General features: G+C 49.3%; 1 protein-coding gene across 2 annotated transcripts; it reads right to left on the reverse strand.

The window, feature by feature from the left end:
- Positions 1-1,669: 1,669 nt before the first annotated feature.
- Positions 1,670-12,176, reverse strand: LOC144099234 (uncharacterized). 2 transcript variants are annotated; one of them, XM_077632386.1, is made up of 5 exons: positions 12,033-12,176; positions 6,295-6,362; positions 4,903-5,135; positions 4,241-4,309; positions 1,670-1,869 (listed from the first exon to the last, which is right to left on the reverse strand). In XM_077632386.1, the coding sequence occupies exons 2-5, from the start codon at positions 6,353-6,355 to the stop codon at positions 1,777-1,779; spliced, it is 456 nt and encodes a 151-aa protein (XP_077488512.1). In that variant the 5' UTR covers positions 6,356-6,362; positions 12,033-12,176; the 3' UTR covers positions 1,670-1,776. The 2 variants fall into 2 exon arrangements, with proteins under 2 accessions (XP_077488512.1, XP_077488511.1); XM_077632385.1 differs by lacking the exon at positions 12,033-12,176 and adding an exon at positions 10,645-10,854.
- Positions 12,177-19,918: the final 7,742 nt, after the last annotated feature.

Below are 19,918 nucleotides of genomic sequence, written 5' to 3' on the forward strand. Positions count from 1 at the left end.
TGGGGAACCATGCACGAAATTTATCAGATTTGAAAGATAAGTCCGCACATTTGGTTGCGCACGTAATGAGTTGCGACGGATGCGAGACGCGGTTAAATGAGACGAGGATTCTCGGCAAGACCACAGACAAAACTCTGTTTACCACTTTATCCTCCACTTGTGCACGTGGAAAAGTGCTGTGGACCATGTTGGCTGTCAAACTCAAGTTGCGAGCGGACCGGGCTTTTAAGTTGCCTTTTCTCCCGAATCTCACTCTGTGCTTTTATATTTGCTGTCACCGAAATTCGCACCAAATACACCTGTTTTGGAGGGTTGTGGGTTTTATTATTATATCGCTCTTGCAATGTACTGTACTCTTTTGCTGTTTCCGGCTCTCTCCTGATGCAATCATTATTTTTCTTCCGTTTTTTTGTGTCCAGTTAGCAGTCTCGGTTTCGCGGAGTTTGATTTTGATGTTGACTGTAACTTCCTTTGCACAATTTACGACCAGTGCGCTGCGTAGTTAGCCTTGTCCTTTTTCTCCAGTGTGTGTCCACGTGTTTACTACACAAATGCTTGAAATGCCTGCCCACATTTTCTCGTCAGCATTTCTTAACCTCCCCTCAAATAACATTTGTCTCTGCGCTTCCCATGCTGAAGGGGCGTACAGCACATGTCCCCCTTTGCAACTTAGTTCATTGTCTTTTCATGATCTCCTGGCCAGTCAGACAAATTCTTTCCGTTCAATTTTTAGCTTTTGTAGTAGATGTTATTTGAAGTGCATGTACCGTATTCACGGATGTCAGCCCCAGAATTATTGCACCCTTACACAGGTCTGGTATTACTGATTTCAGTTGAATCCCGCTACAACGAAATCGACGGGACGCGCGAGAAATTTCGTTGTCGCGAAATTTCGCTGTCGAGATATTAACCAAAAATGCAAGGCAATAACTCCAGCAAAACATAGTTTTATTGCCAGAAATCTGTGAGCTTAGCCTGCTTGCGTTTCACTGCCAGCAGTGGTGTTTCACTGCCAGGCTGGCGACTAGAGTTGGATTCGTCTTTGGCCCTCGTACGGCCGGCGGCCTCCGCACGGCGCCAACAATTCCCCTCGTTGCTTCCCTATGACGAATAAACGACTCCCAACCAAATTTTTTAATAAAGAATACATGAATATGTATTAAACATACATTCCCTGCATTATTTAGCTGCTCCAAGCCACTGGTTTAGCAAAGAATAATCTTGTACAACACCCAACTTTTGAAGAAAGGCGGGCCACTGACCGGTGAAGGCTCCGGAAAAATTCGTACAAGCGAATGGTGCTCACTAAGTAATTCGTTTTCGAGGGAATTTTAATACATTAACTCCTATGGAGATTTCGCGGGGAATTAAAAATACTTCGTTGTGGCGAAAATTTCGTTGAAGCGGCATTCGTTGTGCCGGGATTCAACTGTATAACTATTTGGTCCTCATAGAGCGATATGTTTCATTATAGACGCGTTGGACTTTACCTTCTTCTTGAGATACTCTTCATAGGAATTTGAGTATTGTCTTTTTCAATTAAAGCACTCCCGCAGGTGGTTGTATTTCACTGTGCACGGCCATTCACGTCCGATACTGACACTGTTCCAGGACCGTTATCGTTAAACGTCATTAAACTGTTGTACGATGACCAGTAAGGCCTCTCATAAAGCTTTGTCTCTTGCTGCACGTTCTTGTTTATTCTTGAGCTCCGTTAACTACAGAAGGCCGTCGATTTGCACCGGGTAGAACTTGCTCTCGAATAATCGAGCAGTCTTATACGTCTTCGCCCGTCAGAATTCTGTGCATAAAAATCCTAAAGGTCATTGGTCCCATGTTCTTCAGGAACTGGACGATTCCAACGGCGAGCTGGAGGGAGCCAAATAAACAACATATTAGCACCTGATCATAAACTGGCGCAAAAAGATGTTAAACATTGCGAAGTGTTAAGCTTGTTATGCCTTCAAAGTAAGTGCCACCCAAGCTTCTGCACACGTGTGCACCTCAATTGGCCACAGAATGCCAAGAGACCCACACCAGAGCACAATAGAAAGACACAACATCGGTCATGTAGTTGGCTTTTTTTATGGAGTAGGTAGAAGTATTTTTGAAAACTGTTCAATTCAGTAACTAATTAGATCAAATTATTTCATAGGTGTTGGGTTTAAATACCAGTGCTAATTGCATAGCGTCCTAGAAAACATTTAATTCATCAATTTCCATCGTGACAAATGTTATGGATTCGCTTTCATCGCGATAAAAGGAAGCTCGCGAATTTTTTTTTTTAAACCCCACGTCGCCATGCACTCATGCGTCGCGACTGCAGTGATTTCAAACGAGCAGCTGGTAAACGAATCCTAATCCTAGACAAAAGCGCCCGTGCTGCGAGAGTGACCACGAGAGGACAATGGCGCTCACGATGGCGGCGATTTCCACCTTCGCGCAGTGCACTGTTTGTGTGCAGTGCGGAGAACGCTACAGTTCTCGTTATAGTTACGAGGAAGAAGCGCGAAAAACAATCCTTCGGCAGTCCGGCTGGCGTTTTCTTTCTGCGGTCTCCACCTTCCTCTTGGCTTTCATGATTTCCCTCCGATGACGCCAAGGTAGGTACGAGACGTCATCCCGGCAGCCAAAAAACGTTTCTTTCATTTTTGCATTTTTTAAATTTTGCTCGCGCGTATTGGCCCAGTGGTTAGCGCGCTCGGCTACCGAGCAGGAGTTCCCGGGTTCGAACACGGCCCCGGCGGCGCCTTTCGATGGAGGCAAAACGCAAAATGCGCCCGTGTACTGTGCGATGTCAGTGCACGTTTAAGATCCCCAGGTGGTCGAAATTAGCCAGTGACCTCCACTACGGCACCTGTTCCTCTCTTTCTTATTTCATTCCCATCTTCCTACTTTCCCTTACGGCGCGGTTCGGGCGCCCTTCGAGGTATGAGATAATTACTGCGGCATTTCCTTTCCTCAGAAACCAATTTTATTTTCAATTTTTTTCCTTCATAGCGATACTGAGAACTGTCGCATCTGGCGTTCTCCTCTCTGCACGCGAACAATTCACTGGTGTGAATCAGAAGTTCTGCACCATTGTCTTCACTGTTTTCATGGCTATGTCACTTTCACGGCACGAATCACTACGGCTAGGAAAAGGATTCGTTCATCAGCCGGTGTTTTGAGAGCCCTGATGTCGCGCAGAGCGGGCGCGTAGTCGCGGGGGATTTTTTTTTTTTAAACGCGATTGCGTTAAGCCTCCCGTTCAGCCGGATATCCGGCGTCGTCGTCGACGACGTTGAGAGCGAAAAAATTCGCGGAGAAGCAACCTAGATTGGACGCCTATGTCACGTGACCTTGTGGCGTCATCACAACCTGGCTACCGGATTGTGAGCAAACAGCCTGCCGTGGAAGATAGCAGTTAAATTAAAGAATTGGTCCCGAGGGGTTGCTCAGGAAGAGCAACCTTAGCCGCACCGTCTCCACTGGTGGTAGCGCCTGCCATTCCAGGGCAGTGGCGCACCGCTTAACCGCTGCACCACTGCGCCAGGAGTGGTATGAGGACCCCAGATATCTCTGGACGTAAAGTAGAGATTGACTATTTTCACATATCTGGACATCAACCCAATAAATTATCCCGTCATACCCTTCATATGTAGATTGTGTGTCCCCTGCAATTTTTAGAACTATGTGATTTTTTTTGCATAACGTACCTAAAAGTGGAAATTGATGAATTACGTGTTTTCTGCAACACTATGCAATTTATCACTGAAACTTTAGCATAAATTTCATTGCCTAAAAACCAATTATTTTGATTAATTCTTCAACTGCGGCATCTACAACGAAAATTGGCTTACTCCACTTAATGGTCAGCAACATGATTGAAGTTCCGTCCTCCTATTATCTGCCGGCATAATTTTAATCTCTGGCTAGAGTTACGTGGGGCACCTGGTATATACCTGAAGGCATTCCGCTTGACCGCAACATTAGTGTGTATTTGAGAGGCTCATCAAGTTTTTCCTTTGACTGAACTGAATATGACCATGATGCACCACCGACGCGGTGTAAATTTCGCATTCAGGTCCAACAAAACATCCTGAAATGATCATTAGCCTGTGTTCGTTGACAATGAGACAAAGGCCTCTCTCACTGACCATGTCTTGTACCAGTAGAGGCTATCGTATCCTTTCAAACTCATCGCAGACATCTCTATCATAGGTAGTTAAGGCAGCCTATGATAGACAAGGACACTCACCGAGGAAGCCTCTCCGAGGACTTCGTTTGTCTTCGCGATTATATCCCCAGGTGTGATTTCACCGGTGATCTGAAAAGAGGGTAGAGGTAAACATGCATCACAGTCTTCTCTCTAGTACTTTCTTTTTTCTAATATTCTTTGAGAAGTTCATCACGGAATTAAAACAGCATACTGTACCCACCTCTTACCGATATACAGCTATTTGCTCACAAAGGCAAATGACCAAGCTCTCTACAAGTTTCTTTTCTCTAGCTTTAGCCCAGCGAAATAATAAAAGAAGGAACCCAGTGACGTAATAATTAATACCTGCAAGTAGCTAGGTCTTAGTTATTTACCAGCATCCTGTTACTGAATGTCCTCTGAGGTAAGTGTTCATCATAATCGAATGTATTCATCAAGTCTTGAATGTCGTAGACCTGTGTCATGAGAACGAGAGACATTCCTTGACAGTCCAGCATTAATATCTAATACTCCTGCCACAAAGAAAGAGTTGTTTTTTTTTCAGAAAGGGATGTCGACAGGCAAGTGACGCCTCTCTCAAATTAGAAAAAGAGCGCTAACATAGATTATGTGGCCGGCCAGCAATACAGGCTATGAAATCATTCCCCGCGGGGTCCGGCGTTGCATAATGATCCGCGCAGCATGCGAGAGAAGCTCATTACCGTGTCCCGCATGGCGCCCACGATGGTCCGCACATTGAGGGCGTACACAAACTTCTCGAGCAGTCTGCGGAACCGGTACTCCTCGGTGTCGTCGCCCAGGTGGTCGGCCGACAGCTCGAGGAGCTCCTGCTGGCGTCGTATTTCGTCCACCAGGCGCTCTCGGCGCAGGGCTTCTACCGCTGACGGCGCCTCAGCCGGCGACAGCTTGGCAGCATGGTTGTCCTTCAGCACGGCTGCGAAGGTTGATACCACATCTTTAGGACCTATGCTAGAAGCGTCTCGAAGAGCACATTGCGGCTACTCTTCGAATGTCGCCTCTAACGGCAAGGAAATGAGTGAAGGTGGTGGCGAACCAGCCAAAGGGTGAGAGGGAAGCCAGCAAGACAGTGAGCAAGAGTGTGAGTGCGTCAGTCAGCGTGAGAGTTCTTTATGTGGGTGGGATTGATAGAAGCATTCACACAGTGCTTTCAGGACGAGAAATAACAGGCTTAGGTTGGTTAAGCCAAGAATGCGTTGCATATCTCGATGGAGTTCCGTGCTGCTCCGTTGACTCGATAGGCTATTGACTCGATCGCCATTGAAACTGCCCGTGTAGCAGCGCTCGATCGCCTTAGAGTCGATAGACTATGGGTTCGAGGGCCCTCAAAATGCCCGTGTGACAGGGGTATAAGACTGTCCCGGCGAAGGAGCGCAGCTCTTTCATACATATGCCGTGACGTCAATCATAGCACAGCGCCCCTAGCGGGAGGAGCGGGAGTCAGGTGGTGGCTGCGGCCGCGCGCGACCGCGCCAGTTGGGGTTCAGCTTTTCCTCCGTGACGTCACGCGCCGGCGCAGCGCCCCTAGCGGGAGGAGCGGGAGTCAGGTGGTGGCTGCGGCCGCGCGCAACCGCGCGAGTTGGGGCCCAGCTTTTCCTCCGTGACGTCACGCGCCGGCGCAGCGCCCCTAGCGAGAGGAGCGGGAGTCAGGTGGTGGCTGCGGCCGCGCGCGACCGCGCGAGTTGGGGCCCAGCTTTTCCTCCGGCTGTCGTGACGTCACGTCACGTGGTTTGGTGGCTGCCCGGCCGCGCCCAAGGGCTGAACTGAGTGATTGCAATACGCAACGCGTAAAACCAGCTCTCCGCAAATTCTATGGGGCCCCATAACATGCTATCTGTCAGACAATCGAGCATACAAGCGTAGTGAAATGAGGGGCTCTTTGTGACATACATGCACTATGCAGGTTGTAGGTGATTGCTTGGCTTCCTTCATACATCTTCCAAGCAGTACATTATGTCATCAAACCTTCTAACGAGCGATATAGGTACTCGTAAGACATGGTCTCACTCATTTATCCGAATTGTGTTTTTGCTTTGTCCTATACACACACGTAAAGGGTTGAAGTGCACACGTACCGGCTTGCGCTAAAGTGCTGGCCGCAATGACACTCACAACGAAGAGGACCGCTTGCGCCATGATGAACCTATGTACAGGAAGAAAAAAATGCATGTTATCTTTCCGTGGGCATGTCACAACGAGGTAATTAGGAAACACCCAAAATGTCAGCCAATCATTTACGCGGCAGAGTGGTTGCTTACAGTGATATGATAACACAGCGTTGTGACGGCAGACACAGCTGATCGGTCGACCTAACCTTCCTCTGTGCAACTCGACGCTGTTTACGCCTGCTCACCGTACATTCCGTGCCCACCGATAAACGTTCTGAGCCTTTCCTGTTGCAGCTGACGTGATAAGCGCGAGTGTTGACGAGCGGCAATGAAAGGCCGGCTGCGATAAAGGAAGCGCGCTGTAGGCGCTTCAAGAATGGGATGATAACGGCACGCACCTACGAGAAAACAAATGTGCCACGCATCAACAGATCATCATTTAAGACCGCCTATTATCTGTTAATGGTTGCCGCGCATCATCCATCCTTAGACGGCATATCGGAAAAGTGGCCTTGTTAGCCGCGTCATTGATATATACATTGGGTCCGTGACTTTCAGCACCCCCGGCGTTCTGTCAAACGCAGCGCATGTAATTGATCCAATATTGGAATTAGATGGCATCACTATGGGCCTTTGTTGGGCCCGCCTTTTCCAATACGTTTCCAATATTGCACCGATTACCAGAGCTGTTGGGATACTTACGGGTACAGGCATTATATTCTGGCATCGCTAAAAAGCGGAGGTGCTGTACAGGTTCTATTTCAATTGCATTATATTTTAATTCGTTCCGCATTTCGTTATAAGGGAAGCGAGACTGCATCGCTATCATACAAATGGTTTGAATACCCTGCGCCCCGCCGTAAAAGCAAAGGTAACAGAAGGTGAATGCGCGCGATTTCTGCGAAAGTTTTACATAAAAACAGGACAGGGTAGTCGCAAAGGCCTTGCAGGCACAGTGTTTGCGAATTCATGTCAACTATAGGCATGTTCTCCTTCGTCAGTTTGGGCAATTATCTGATGGGCACAATGCGGAGAATCACGAGAATGGCGTTTTCGCCAGATTCAGTCGCATTGAGAACGCATCAACTTGACCACATCATTCACTCAACTAAACTGTCAGTGAACCACGCTAACACAGTAGCAAACTGCGCCACTTCAGGAAGAACTTCAGGTGACAAATTGCACCGCCGTCAGGCAATCGCAGCCTGAGCGATACCGGCATGCCGGGGCATGCACTGAAATGAATTGTGTAGGAAAAAAGCGCAAAAAGCACAGGACTAAGACAGACAGAGAGACTCGAGCGTTGACCAACTTGCCCAACAATGCACGTTGACTTAAATGAATAGTGACAACCCAACTTTAGATACGCGCTCTTTCCTTGAAGTGGAGCACTGTGAAATAATAGACGTGAGTAACAATATGAAATTCGCCTAGGCTAGCTGAGTAAATAATAATCGAAAAATTTGTCGTGTTGTTTCGTTTTCAGTTTCAACAGCAGGAGGGTGGCTGTGACGTAATGGCCACCTAGAGGTCACGTGAGGAATACAAAAACTGTAATATTATCACTGCTCGTTTATATTTTCTCTTCTCAACTCTTTAGGCAGGCTTGAGAAAAAGTTTCGGTGGGTTAAAAAGAAGAAAGCAGTAACCAAAGTGCTATTTCTGTAAAATTGGTGCAATCAACGAGGCTGTTCACATTTTCTGAAGCTGTGCGCATGATTCTAGCGAAAGAACACACACGTTAATCAGGATGTTACCTACAAATTGAAATGGCTATTCAATATTATGTCCCCAGTTTGGACTTCTCGATATTAAAAACAGGTGCCAAGACACTTCAATCCAAGAATGCGCTAAAAATATCGCCTCGAATCATCACGGCGCATTGAAGTTACTGCGCCGATTGGCATTCAGAGATAAAGAATATTTCTCTCCTACCGATGCACGGCTATACATCATCCAAGATACCATGTTAGCACAAGTTGCAATAGCTTACGAAAAATCCTGCTTGAAATATTCCAATAAGACATGAAACATAAATTTGGTTTGGTTTATGGGGGTTTAACGTCCCAAAGCGACTCAGACTATGAGAGACGCCGTAGTGAAGGGCTCCGGAAATTTTGGCCACCTGGGGTTGTTAACGTGCACTGACATCGCACAGTAGACGGGCCTCTAGAATTTCGCCTCCATCGAAATTCGACCGCCGCGGCCGGGATCGAACCCGCATCTTTCGCCGAGCGCCATAACCACTGAGCCACCACGGCGGAGAAGCATAAATTCGAAGCATATATAAGTCGATGTGTATTGTACGATGGCGCCTTGCTTTGAGTATGAAGTGTGTCCTATCTCACAGACACGAAAAAGATATGAATGGGCGTCCGGTGAAAGCTGGACGACGACAGGCGAGAAAGACTGTGTAAGATGCCCGCATTCAACATGACAATGATGAAAGCGGTGAGGCCTATATGCGTGCGCATATGAACGGCAATGCAAGATGCAGAGGGGTATAATGACAGGAAACGAAGCATTTTACGCCTGCGCCTGCCACCAGTCAAGGACAAAATTACTGGCGTTTTTCAGCCCTCTCAGACCCGCTTCGCGCTATAATCATCTTCACGCTGCTTATATTGTCACCTGTGTAGGGAAGCCCTTTTGTAGAGCCGCTGCGCCCCGGGGGCAACCTTTTAGCTCAGAGGCTACAGAAACGTCAGTGAGCAATTTTAACGCGATAATCCTGACATCGCCCATTTCCAAGCTGCCTACCTCTTCCAAATGTTTTCCACTCCGCGTTGTGGCTATTTGCGCATGCATGTGTCTACTATGTGCTTTCCTGTTTACTCCAAATTCCCATGTCCCCTGTTCGCAGCATATATGACCGCAAATCAGAATCAAATCTGGCTAACCTCATAGCCGTTCTTTCCTTCCCTCTCTCGTTTTGTCTCTATCATTCTCTCCACTCCCATAACTTACTACCCTGGCAGGGTCACATTCCTCACTCGAGCGGCTGAGTCAGCAGGCTTGTGTTTGGAGAACAAGCGTCAAGTTCGGAGTCTATAACGCGCATGTGCTTCAGTATCAGTCAATATTGGCAAGTTTTCGTGTAATGTGAACTTACGAGCGCGGCTAACTTTTTGTACTCGTTTTTAAATTGCGCCTTTATCGAGAGAAGAAGCGCCAAATCTCCAGTTATTACTCTGCCCGTTATTACGTCCAATTTGCTCGTTCTGCAACCGTTAGCGGCGTCCAATTCTTATGATATCACTGCAGTTTCCGGGGGTGTGACAGTGATAAGCATTACCGAACGAAGATTAACCTAAACCGCCATGATGGCTCAGTGTTTATGGTGCTCAGCTGCTGACGTTTGTTCGATCCCAGCCGCGGTGGTCAAATTTCGATGGAAGCGAAATTTTTGAGGCCCGTGTACTGTGCGACGTCAGTGCACGTTAAAGAACCCCACCTGGTCGAATTTGCCCGGATCACTAAGCAACGGCGTCCCTCATAGCATGAGTCGCTTTGGGACGTTAAATGAAGTAAAACCAAACCAAAGTTTAATCTTGTGCATCAGTTTTATCTTCGGGTTATGAGCATACTTGACAACAACTCTGTTTCGCCCCTTTGACTTCGATCAACGCTGCAGATCAACGGGGCCAGAAAGTCGCATGGCAGTCATGCTTGTGGCAGAATGAGGGCTGCTCTCCATTGTCGCTCTCCCTTCGATGTGATTTCAGCGCCCCCAGTGACGAGTGACAAATCTGATGATTTCGTTTGCTTTCAGCCGTTTAACTGAAGCCTTGCGTCAGCTATTTCAAAAAGGAAAACTTTGAGGATAGCTATCTACACCTCCGGGAATTTCCCTAACACATCGACCAAAAAGTAAAACATTTGACGTAATATTGGATGTTAGTTGCACAGTTTTTCCCCTTTTTTTAGTAAGCTTGTGACAACTCATATTAGGGGATTTCAAGGGAAGAACTCCAGAACTCTGCTTATTGCGATATTTCGCCTTTGGCAACTCCATATTTGGACCGCCGGCATGCAGAAGACGGAATGACGGCGATTACGTGAGTGCGGCAATGGTTCTCAAAAATCACTGCGAAGCACGGTTGCTCTTTGAATAAATGGCCATGCCATGAGCAATTGTTGCAAATTATACACGATGCTTTGCCGACTCTCTGCAGGTATGATAATCACACTTGGAACTCATGCTGTATAAGCGAGCGATTTTTACCTTGGCGCTCATAAAGATGGCTGCATAGGCACACATCATTACTAACAAAAAAAAGCAGATTAAATAAAAAAGCAAAGTAGATCAATACTTACGACAACTGCGTGCGTAAAAACTCGGTGGGGTTTTAATACGATACAAGTTTATGGCTTATATAGCAAGCCACTCACTTAACAAACTGCCGGTACCTCCCTGTAGGGTTCGATTGTAAACAAATTTTAGCTCGCACCAACAAAACAACCGCTTCGCCAACCCCAGGGCTTCCCTATACTGCTCCTTCCGCGAGAGGCACCCGTCATGCATTGCCGGTAAAACCCCCGCGCACAGCCTTCCCGTCATGCACATGGGACAAGCTTGCATCGGTAGAGATGCACAAAAACATGCGGAAAACATTGTCTGTGAAGCCCATTGCTTTTTGTTACCTTGTTTCCGTGAGTGTTTTTGCACTTGCCCTGAGGTGTGTACTTGTTTCTGGCTCTGGCCATCGATTGTAGTCTTTCAGTCTTTCGAGTGGACAAGATTGGTCGCCCTCATTGTCTTCCTGTGTTGTTTTCAGCGCTAACGAGTCCGTGTGCCGAAAAGGCAGTGCTTCAGGGCTCACTGGCGTGCGGGCGAGCTTAAAATACCCGGTGCTGAGCACGAAGATAAGATCAACCGGCAACTGCAGAAAAAACAGTGCGCTGTGATTTCCCCCACAGATACCGTTTGTGCCAACTAGGAAAACAATTATAATGTTTTCCTCCTCTGCAGCGGTCACATTCTCAGTGATGTGCTTTTAACAGTACCTTCTTTCAGGCCGATTCCCAATGGAGGCATAGAAACAGATCGGAGTAGCCCTTTCGAAGCTGAACTTTAACCTGCGCATTGGATTCATGAGAGTTCTCAAAACGCCTGTTTATTATATTTTACCGACACTCTTTGAGAACGCATTCACAGTCTTGTTGCTTCTGATTTGGTTTTATGAAGTTCAATGTCCCAAAGTGGTCCAGGCTATCAGATGCGACGTAGTGAAGAGCTTCGGATAATTTAGATGATCAGGGGTTCTTTAACGCGTACTGACATAGCGCAAACACGGGCCTCTAGCATTTCGCCTCTATCTTCTATCTTCTTTTAGTTTTTGTTATACAGTAGCTTTTGCACTGACTCATATTACAGCTTTTTTTTCCTAAGAAAGAGCACCCTTAGGAAACTTAAGTGCTAACGCCCGAACAACACTGCAGCCTTTTTTTATTACCTCAAAAAGATCTCACCTCGTCAGCTACCGAATAAAGACTCGGATACGCCTTTATCCAGTAATTTACGGAAGGTGAAAAAGGCAGGCCAGGACGAGCGAGGTCTAGCGAGTCTTCAACTTCACGCAATTGCGGGAGCCGCTTCTACTGAATTTCTAAAAAAGGAGCACCAACAACAGAGCACCTTACACCACCTATAGAGCTCCGAAGAGAAGTTCAGCTTTCCCTTCCGTAGCGCCGCCGAATCTTACCTGGCCGGGAGCGCGCTGGCGGACGAAGATGGGATTATGCGTCGATTGCGCCGCCGCAGCGGCGTAAATTGCCAAAGTCGAGGCAAGGTCGAGCCTTTCTTGATAGGCGGCGATAGAGCGCCCGCATCGAGTGCTGCCCTCCCGTTGTTATCTGCAGGGCGCGCAGCGCTACGCTGCGCTGATAGGGCAGGCGCCGAAAACTCCACGATTTCTGGGGCACTGGGGAAATCTTACTCTCAAGGCGCTCGAGACGAAAACACTGCGGGGAGGGGTAGTTCTGACTTTGGTTATATCTTCGTCCGTGACCCTGGATTGCGCTATCGGGGTGTTTTGTTCGGAGGCGAGAACTGTCTCGGCCTCATGGACATCAACAAACGAACAGCTCAAAGAGGGAAAGTCTGTCTGCCATTGCTGCTATCGGATCGTAGGCGGGCAGACTACCCAGTGGTAAAGAGGGAAACTCATGTGCTCTGTGCTCATCTGTCCAGAACACATGCGTGCAATTATTCTACATATGTCTTCCCCGTCTTCTCTTCCCGATAGGTGCGCACATTATACGCCATTGTGAGGATGAGGCACAGAAGGGGTCACGTCGTCCGACAAGTCTGCCGCACTATAGGCCTGCGGGGGACAGATGCATGCTTTCAGTATATACCGATTCAGCTGCAGCGGGCGCCTGTGCTTATACATAATAGGTCTGGCTATCCCATTGAGATAAGGTTTTCTAGGTCATTTATTCCTCATTACATAGGCTACACATTTCGGCTATCGCAAAAGAGCTGCCTATGGTGTCACATTTAGATGCTTCCACATGTCAAGGTTTCCAAGGGATGTGCAAATAGTGAGCGGAGGTGCTTTAGCGCTCCACTATGCGAGCAGAAGGTGTTTCCTAGAAGCACATATGTAGCGTCATCTGTTATTTTTACAATAAATAAATGCAAGAGGAACAGGGTACTTGATCTCCAGAGTAGCCTAACTTTTACTTCATTTCCTTCCTACTAGCCTACTCTCTATTTTGCCTTACGGTTTATAGAGGCTTAACGTCCCAAAGCAACTCAGGCTACGAGCAACGCGGTACAGAAGGGCTCCGGTAATCTAGGGTTCTTTAATGTGCACTGACATCACACAGTACAAGGCTGTTTTGCCTTAGATCACTTTCATCTCAAGGTTCTTCCTTGGGGTAACAGTTATTACTTCCATTTATGCTTTATCCAGCATTTTCGAAACCAACCCACCTTCATAATCATAAGCAGCCCCTTGTGCTCTAGCGGCAGTCTTCTTGTTCTTTATAACACTTTAAAGGTTCCTAATTAATACACCCATAACTTGTAGTGCTTTGAAGACAGGAACGGATACGATGAAGACATGTGTGCTATGATTAGTTTCGTCATCGCGAACCAACTCTCAAGAGTCGCCTTCATTAGGTTCATTTTTAGAGTAATCTTCTGCTGCCAAAGCTTGATATTGGTAATAAAAAATTCGGTTCTTTGCGGATATTAAATTTTGAAATACTTTCCTATCGGAAATTAAATTCTGTGTGCCTTTTGTAAACTCCAGAGATTATTGAAAGACTTCTCTTTAGATATGCACCAGATCTTGCTTCACTTAGTTTTTTTTGCTTCCTTCTGTTTATTTGTTAAATAAAATTAAAGCAGCTGTGATGACCCCCCATAATGCGCAGGTCCACACGGGACGGAGAGGCAAAGAGACACCGTATGGCTCAGTTTAAACAAACAGATATATTCAATAATTACACATGATTAAGATTATACATCAGACGATGGGGCGTCCGAGCTTACGTGCCGACAACTTCATGGGGACGATGGAGGGGCTCCGGAGTTGAGCTCGAACGGTTGCTGGCAGAAGCTGCACGCCGTCGGGCTTCGGCGCTGAAGGCCCCTTTGGCGAACGATGTCGTCCTGAGCGTCCTTCTTCGGTACTGCTTGTCGATTTTTATATCCTCTTATCTCCACACTCCCTAGGGTGAGGACGCCCACGCCGGAGTGGGGGAAGGGGGGGGCTAGGGCTTTCACTTGGGCGCACAAACACACCACCACACTTAGGGTCTCGCCCTTTCACGTGTTGAGTCCGAGGTAAAGAAGGTTGTCGTCGAGGTAGCACATAGCGTCGGCTGTGGTAAGGCGCGCTCTGGCCCGCTGTCGGTTCCCGCGGGTCACCGGCCTCCGTTCTCCATCAAATGACACTCGCCCCTCAAGGCCGGAACGCGAGGTCACTAAAAGGCCGGGAAAGTGGTCCCTTCTCCTGGGATGTGCTCGGGAGGGTTGATTGATGATGCCCGCCGTCTTGCCACGGGGCCAGGCCCGCCGAAACGAGGCCCCCCTGGAACGGCCACGGCAATTGGGGAAGATAACGCCCGTCTCCCCGCGGCGGCGGCGGCGGCGGCGGCGTTCGTCTCGTGCCGACACTATGGAAAGGGGGTCCGGTTGTGCTTAAACCCCTTCGTTCTGGTCGTCTCCGTGCGGTCCACGGCGGCAGGCCCGAAAGCAATCCCACTCAAGTTGCTTGCAGCCATATACAGTAGAAACATGAAAGGGGGTCCGGTTGTGCTTTCGCCGCCACTGGGGGCTCCGTCTACGCCGCGCCGTCGAACGCGGACGCTCGTAGCACACACAAGGAACGTCACACTCGCTCACCCTCCAGAAGAATGTTCTCCGAATATTTGAGTCCATGCAGCTCCCCTTGTCTTTCTGAATCGCCTCGCACAGTGCGTCCTGCAAAACACTTTTCGCTGCACTCAACACCACTGCACAACACCATATGCCTCCGCTGTCATAACTGGCGTCTCCAGGGGCAGCACTGATCTTTTTTTACAAATAAACATGAAACTGAGCACCCAAGCCTTTCCTTTCTAGTCCAAACTGGACGAAATAAATTTACCACAGTTACAAAGGTGCTCCCACTTCTAGCACGATCACGGCACAGACAAAAATATAGATAACAAAAGGAAGTAGGGCAGGTTCTTCCTGCGCTCCGCATGCTCTCCTGTTAAGGTGTTACTTAATGACAGAAAGGTTTAACTAGCAACTCCGATAACTTAACACATAAGCACATAGCAATGTTATGAGCTGCGGCATTACAAAATTCTAACCAGTTCACAACTCCGCTCTGTTTACGCCATTAGTCCGTCTTAGCTTTCCGATTTCGCAGCGGATATCGGCCTTCATGAGTCATACTAAGTAAGTCTGTGACCCTTTGTCTGCTTTGGACTCGCGAGGGCTCGTGGCAGGAGCCTCTCCTGGCGTTATCTGCGCGGCAACCTCGCGCGCTTCTTCTAGCAATGCATGAAGTAAATCCGGTGGCATTCCGGCCGTCACCTCTGGCGCCTGCCGAACAAATGCAGAAGAGGGCGTTTCTTGCGAACTATCTGCGCGCTCCGCTTCATTTCTGTCCCCATCAAAATCCGCGCTTTCCCTTTCCTCATTTCGTGAATACTGAACCGGTGCCGACTTGAGGCGATTTGCGTGTATCCTTATCAAGCGCCGGTTCACGTCTCGGACTCTGAAGTTTACCGGAGAAAGCTTCTCGACAACCTCGCACGGTCCTCTCCACTTCGTCTGGAACTTACGAGCAGGCCCAATCTGCCTTTGGCAGTTTTCAATGTACACGCTGTCCCCCACATCAAACGGCGCGTCTCTAGCACTGCGATCGTGTACCTCCTTCCTGCGCTTCGCCGCTTTCTTTAAGGCCTCCTTTGCGATGTCCCTCGCCACTTGCAAGCGCGATTCTAGCTCAACCTTATAGTCGTCCAGTGAAGCGTATGGGACACGACGGGGGCCCTCTGGCACTTCACTAGGCTGGTCCGGGTCTCGGCCGTAGAGAAGAAAGAATGGCGATTCGCCCGTGCTCTCGTGTGCTGCGGAATTGTAGGCAAACATTACATACGGGAGCCACAAGTCCCAGTCCCGCTGGTCGCGCGAAACAAAATGCGACAGGAACCCGGCCACGGTTTGGTTCAGTCGCTCCACCGCGCCGTTGCAAGCCGGATGGTACGGTGTTGTCTGCTTCTTAGCGATCTTAAGCAGCTCGCAAACTCTCCTCATTAGCTGCGACACGAAGTTCGTTCCCCGATCTGTCAAGAGTTGCCTTGGGGGTCCATGTCGGAGCACGATCTGTTCGACAAATGCTCTTGCAACCGTGTCTGCCTTCTGATCTGGGAGTGCTACCGCTTCCGCGTATTTTGAAAGGTGATCGACAAATACTAAAATGTACTTGTTTCCGGAAGTGGTCGTGGGCAATGGGCCCATTATGTCCATACCTGTCCGCTCGAAGGGAGCCGAAACTTCAAGGAACGGCTGAATTGGAGCTGGTCTTCGTCCCTTGGGTGTTTTTCTTTCGAGACAGGAATGACACTTCGCACAGTAGTCTCTAACATCCTGTCGCATGCCACTCCAAAAGTACAAACGCTCCACACACCTGCGTGTCTTCGCTACGCCAAAATGACGGGCGCATGGCGCATCGTGAAACGCGCGAAGAACCCTTTCTGTCCACGACCGAGGTATGACGACTCTCTCCCAAGCGGTTTTCTCTGGTCTCCCTTTCCTGGTTGGCCTCGTGCGCCGACACAGGGTGCCGTCTTTGCCACTGAAATAACCTAGCTGTTCGGGGTGAGACGGTGCTCCCTCTAAGCTTTCGATTATTCGCTTCAGCTCAGGATCTTTGCACTGCTCTGTGCGTAATTCGGCGGGGTCGACTACGGGGACAAACTCATCTATAGCTGCCACGGCAGCTGTGCGGCTGAGTGCATCAGCATTCAGATGTGTCTTTCCTGACTTGTGCTCAACTTCAAAGCAGTATTCCTGCAGGTGTAGATTCCATCTAGCGAGTCGCGAGCTAGGGTCCCTGACACTCATCACCCATTTCAGAGAATGGCAGTCTGTGACTAGCTTGAATTTGCGGCCGTAAAGGTAGCATCTGAAGTGCTTTGCTGCCGAGACAACGGCGAGGCACTCCCTTTCCGTAGCTCCGTACTTTTGCTCTGTGGGGCTCAGCTGTCGGCTAGCAAAAGCAAAGGGATGTTCTTTGCCCTCGATAACCTGAGATAGCACGGCACCAACTGCGAACTTTGACGCATCTGTGGCCATAACGAAGGGCAAATTAAAATCCGGGTGGCGCAAAAGCGGTGCACTCATTAGCTTCCTTTTCAGGGCCCCAAAAGCATCCTCCGCGTTTTCGTCCCAGCGAAAGGCGACATTTTTGGCTGTAAAGGCGGTGAGCGGCTTAGCGAGCTTGGCGAACTCCTCTATGTGCCTTCGGTAGTAACCGATCAGGCCGAGAAACTGCCGGACCTGGCGGACGCTAGTCGGGGATGGAAAATCTGAGACACACCTTAGTTTCTCAGGGTCCGGTCGCACGCCGTCAGCTAAAACAACGTGCCCGAGGTATTTCACCTCGTTTTTGAGGAATTGGCACTTAGAGGGCTTCAGCTTGAGACCCGCTCCTCTTAGTCGCACCAAAACCTGCTCAATATTGCGCAAATGGTTCTCAAAACTGTCACTGTATATGATTATGTCATCCATATACACGAAACCAGCCTCCCCAGAAGACCTGCCAGGATAACATCAGCGGTTCTGTGCCAGACAGCAAGGCTGTTGGCCAGACCCATCGGCATTCTTTTCCATTCATAGTGACCTGAGGGCGTGTTGAATGCCGTATTCTCGGCATCTGCCGGATCCATCGCTATCTGCCAGAATCCCGCCGCCATGTCCACTACCGTGAAGTACCTGGCAGAGCCCAGCTGAGAAAGCGTCTCCTGTATATTGGGGATGGGGTATGGATCGATGCGAGTTACGGCATTTAGTTTGCGGTAGTCCACTACCAATCGATACGAGCCATCTGGCTTTTCCACCAATAGTGCTGGTGCTCCCCAGGGTGACTTCGAGTGTTCGACAATGCCGCGATCAATCAGGTCCTGCACCTGCCGCTCCATCTCCTCACGTTGGGAGTAAGGAATCCTGTACGCACGCTGGTAAACGGGCGATGAAGTGCCGGTTTCTATCCGGTGCTTTATAACGCCACAGCAGCCCAAATCCAGGTTGGACGCGGCGAATACCTCCGAGTAGTCGTTCAGCAAACCAGCCAGAGCCTCCCTCTCCCTGGATTTTACGTGAGAAAGACCGAACGACACCTTTGGAGCAGCCGAAGGACTAGCATGCTCTACAGTTGCGAGTACCGTATCGGTGGGCTCACGTTTCTCTATCGCAGAGGTGAAGAAAGCCAATGTTTTGTTCTTGGGAAGGCTCAGTGGCTGCTGGCTACAGTTAACCACCCGTACGGGAACTCTGTGGGCGTCATTAACTGTCACGAGGCACGCGGCTGCCTTCCGGCCATTGCTGAGAGAGTCGACCGGCTCAAGCACTCCCACGGCGCCGCTCTCTACATCTGAAGGCACAAACACGTACAAAATGTGCTCCGACCAAGGAAGGACGACTGCCTCATCGACCAGCCTGACGGCAACCCGCGAATACACCTTCTCCAATGATCCCACTGTTTGACGGGTGTCAATATCGGTAATGCGAATCTCAGCCCCTCTCCTGTTCAAAAACGGAACTTTTGAGCCACCCGCATTAACCTCTTCCTCAGAGAATGAGACTGCTACCTTCCCTTTTCTCAAAAAATCCTGCCCTAATATACCTGACACTCCGTTTGGCAGAGACACCATGTCCGGTAATACGTAGCAGGGGTGCTCCAATGCAATTCCGCCGAGAGAGAAGTGTAACCGGTAGAGTCCCCTTATGCCAAGAGGATCCCCCGTTATGCCTACAAATTTGGTTGCCATACCACCAGACGCTTCCAACACCTCGCGGTCCCCCTTCCTTCAAAGCGTGTTTAAACTGCTCTCCTTAAGCAATGTCACCTTTGACCCCGTATCTATCAACAATTCCATGCAGCAACCATTTAACTTGCAACGCACAACAGGGCATGCCTCGTCGGCCACGCAAACCACCACCACCTCATCATCCACTGCTCCCTCCCCATGCTCCTTAGGATGGGGAGGACTATCTAGTTTTTTGTCTCGGTATCTGGAGCCCCGCTGTAGGCTTGCTTAGGGCGTGTCTCGCCTGCTTCTCTTTGTGGCTCCCCACGGCGCACGTTTTGGCAGAACCTGGCGATGTGTCCGGGACCCTGGCAAGCGAAGCATACGATTTCTTCAAAATCTCGCATACCGCGCCTGTAGCTTTGTGGCGGTCTCCGGTTTCCAGCGAATGGGCGCTGTTGAGCGCGCGCTTCAACCTGGCGTTCCACCTGCTGAGATAGCAGCTGTTCTAAGCGATCCAACCGCTCTGTCAAGAGAGCAACCTCAGGGTTGAGCACCGCTCTCTCTATGACGCGTACTCTCGCTGCGGCTGTCGTTAACGCCTCATTTCGTTCCTCATCCAATGCGGCCGCCACGGCTTGGTCGAAATTGCTCGGCTTGCGCGAGAGCACGAACCGGCGCACGGGGTCTTGCAGACCAGCCACGAACAAAGCGGTCATTTCCTCTTTAAGTAGATCCTCCGCGTATTTCTTCCTTAGCTGGTCTCCTTCCTCCTCCCTGCTTAACGTATCGCGTGCTAGGCGCTGAAGCCGCGACGCAAACGTTCGCACGTCCTCCCCTACCATCTGTCCGGCGTCACGGAACCTCTGTACCCGCACGTGACGTGGTTCAGTGTCGAAATGCTCAAACGCCAGCTTCTTAAATTCCGCAAATGATTTTGTAGATTTTACTTTTTCGTCTCGCCATGCAAAATCATGAGCAGCTCCATCCATCTTACACCTCGCCATTCCCAGCATTTGAGCATCGGACCATCCCCCCATTTTCCCAATCTCTTCTAGCATGGAAAAGAATTCGCAGATTGGAACCCCTGTCTTATCTCCTGTAAACGTCG

Source organism: Amblyomma americanum, chromosome 7, assembly GCF_052857255.1.
Source record: "Amblyomma americanum isolate KBUSLIRL-KWMA chromosome 7, ASM5285725v1, whole genome shotgun sequence".
Classification (NCBI taxonomy): Eukaryota; Metazoa; Arthropoda; class Arachnida; order Ixodida; family Ixodidae; genus Amblyomma; species Amblyomma americanum.

What these genes read in the sequence shown, in the direction of transcription:
- LOC144099234 (XM_077632386.1), bottom strand. Translation starts at nt 6,355, where the DNA reads ATGGCGCAAGCGGTCCTCTTCGTTGTGAGTGTCATTGCGGCCAGCACT. An exon ending in CAGCACTTTAGCGCAAGCCG is followed by an intron (nt 5,136 to 6,294) that starts GTACGTGTGCAC and finishes CAACCTTCGCAG; the next exon opens with CCGTGCTGAAGGACAACCAT. An exon ending in TGGGCGCCATGCGGGACACG is followed by an intron (nt 4,310 to 4,902) that starts GTAATGAGCTTC and finishes CCCTCTTTTCAG; the next exon opens with ATCACCGGTGAAATCACACC.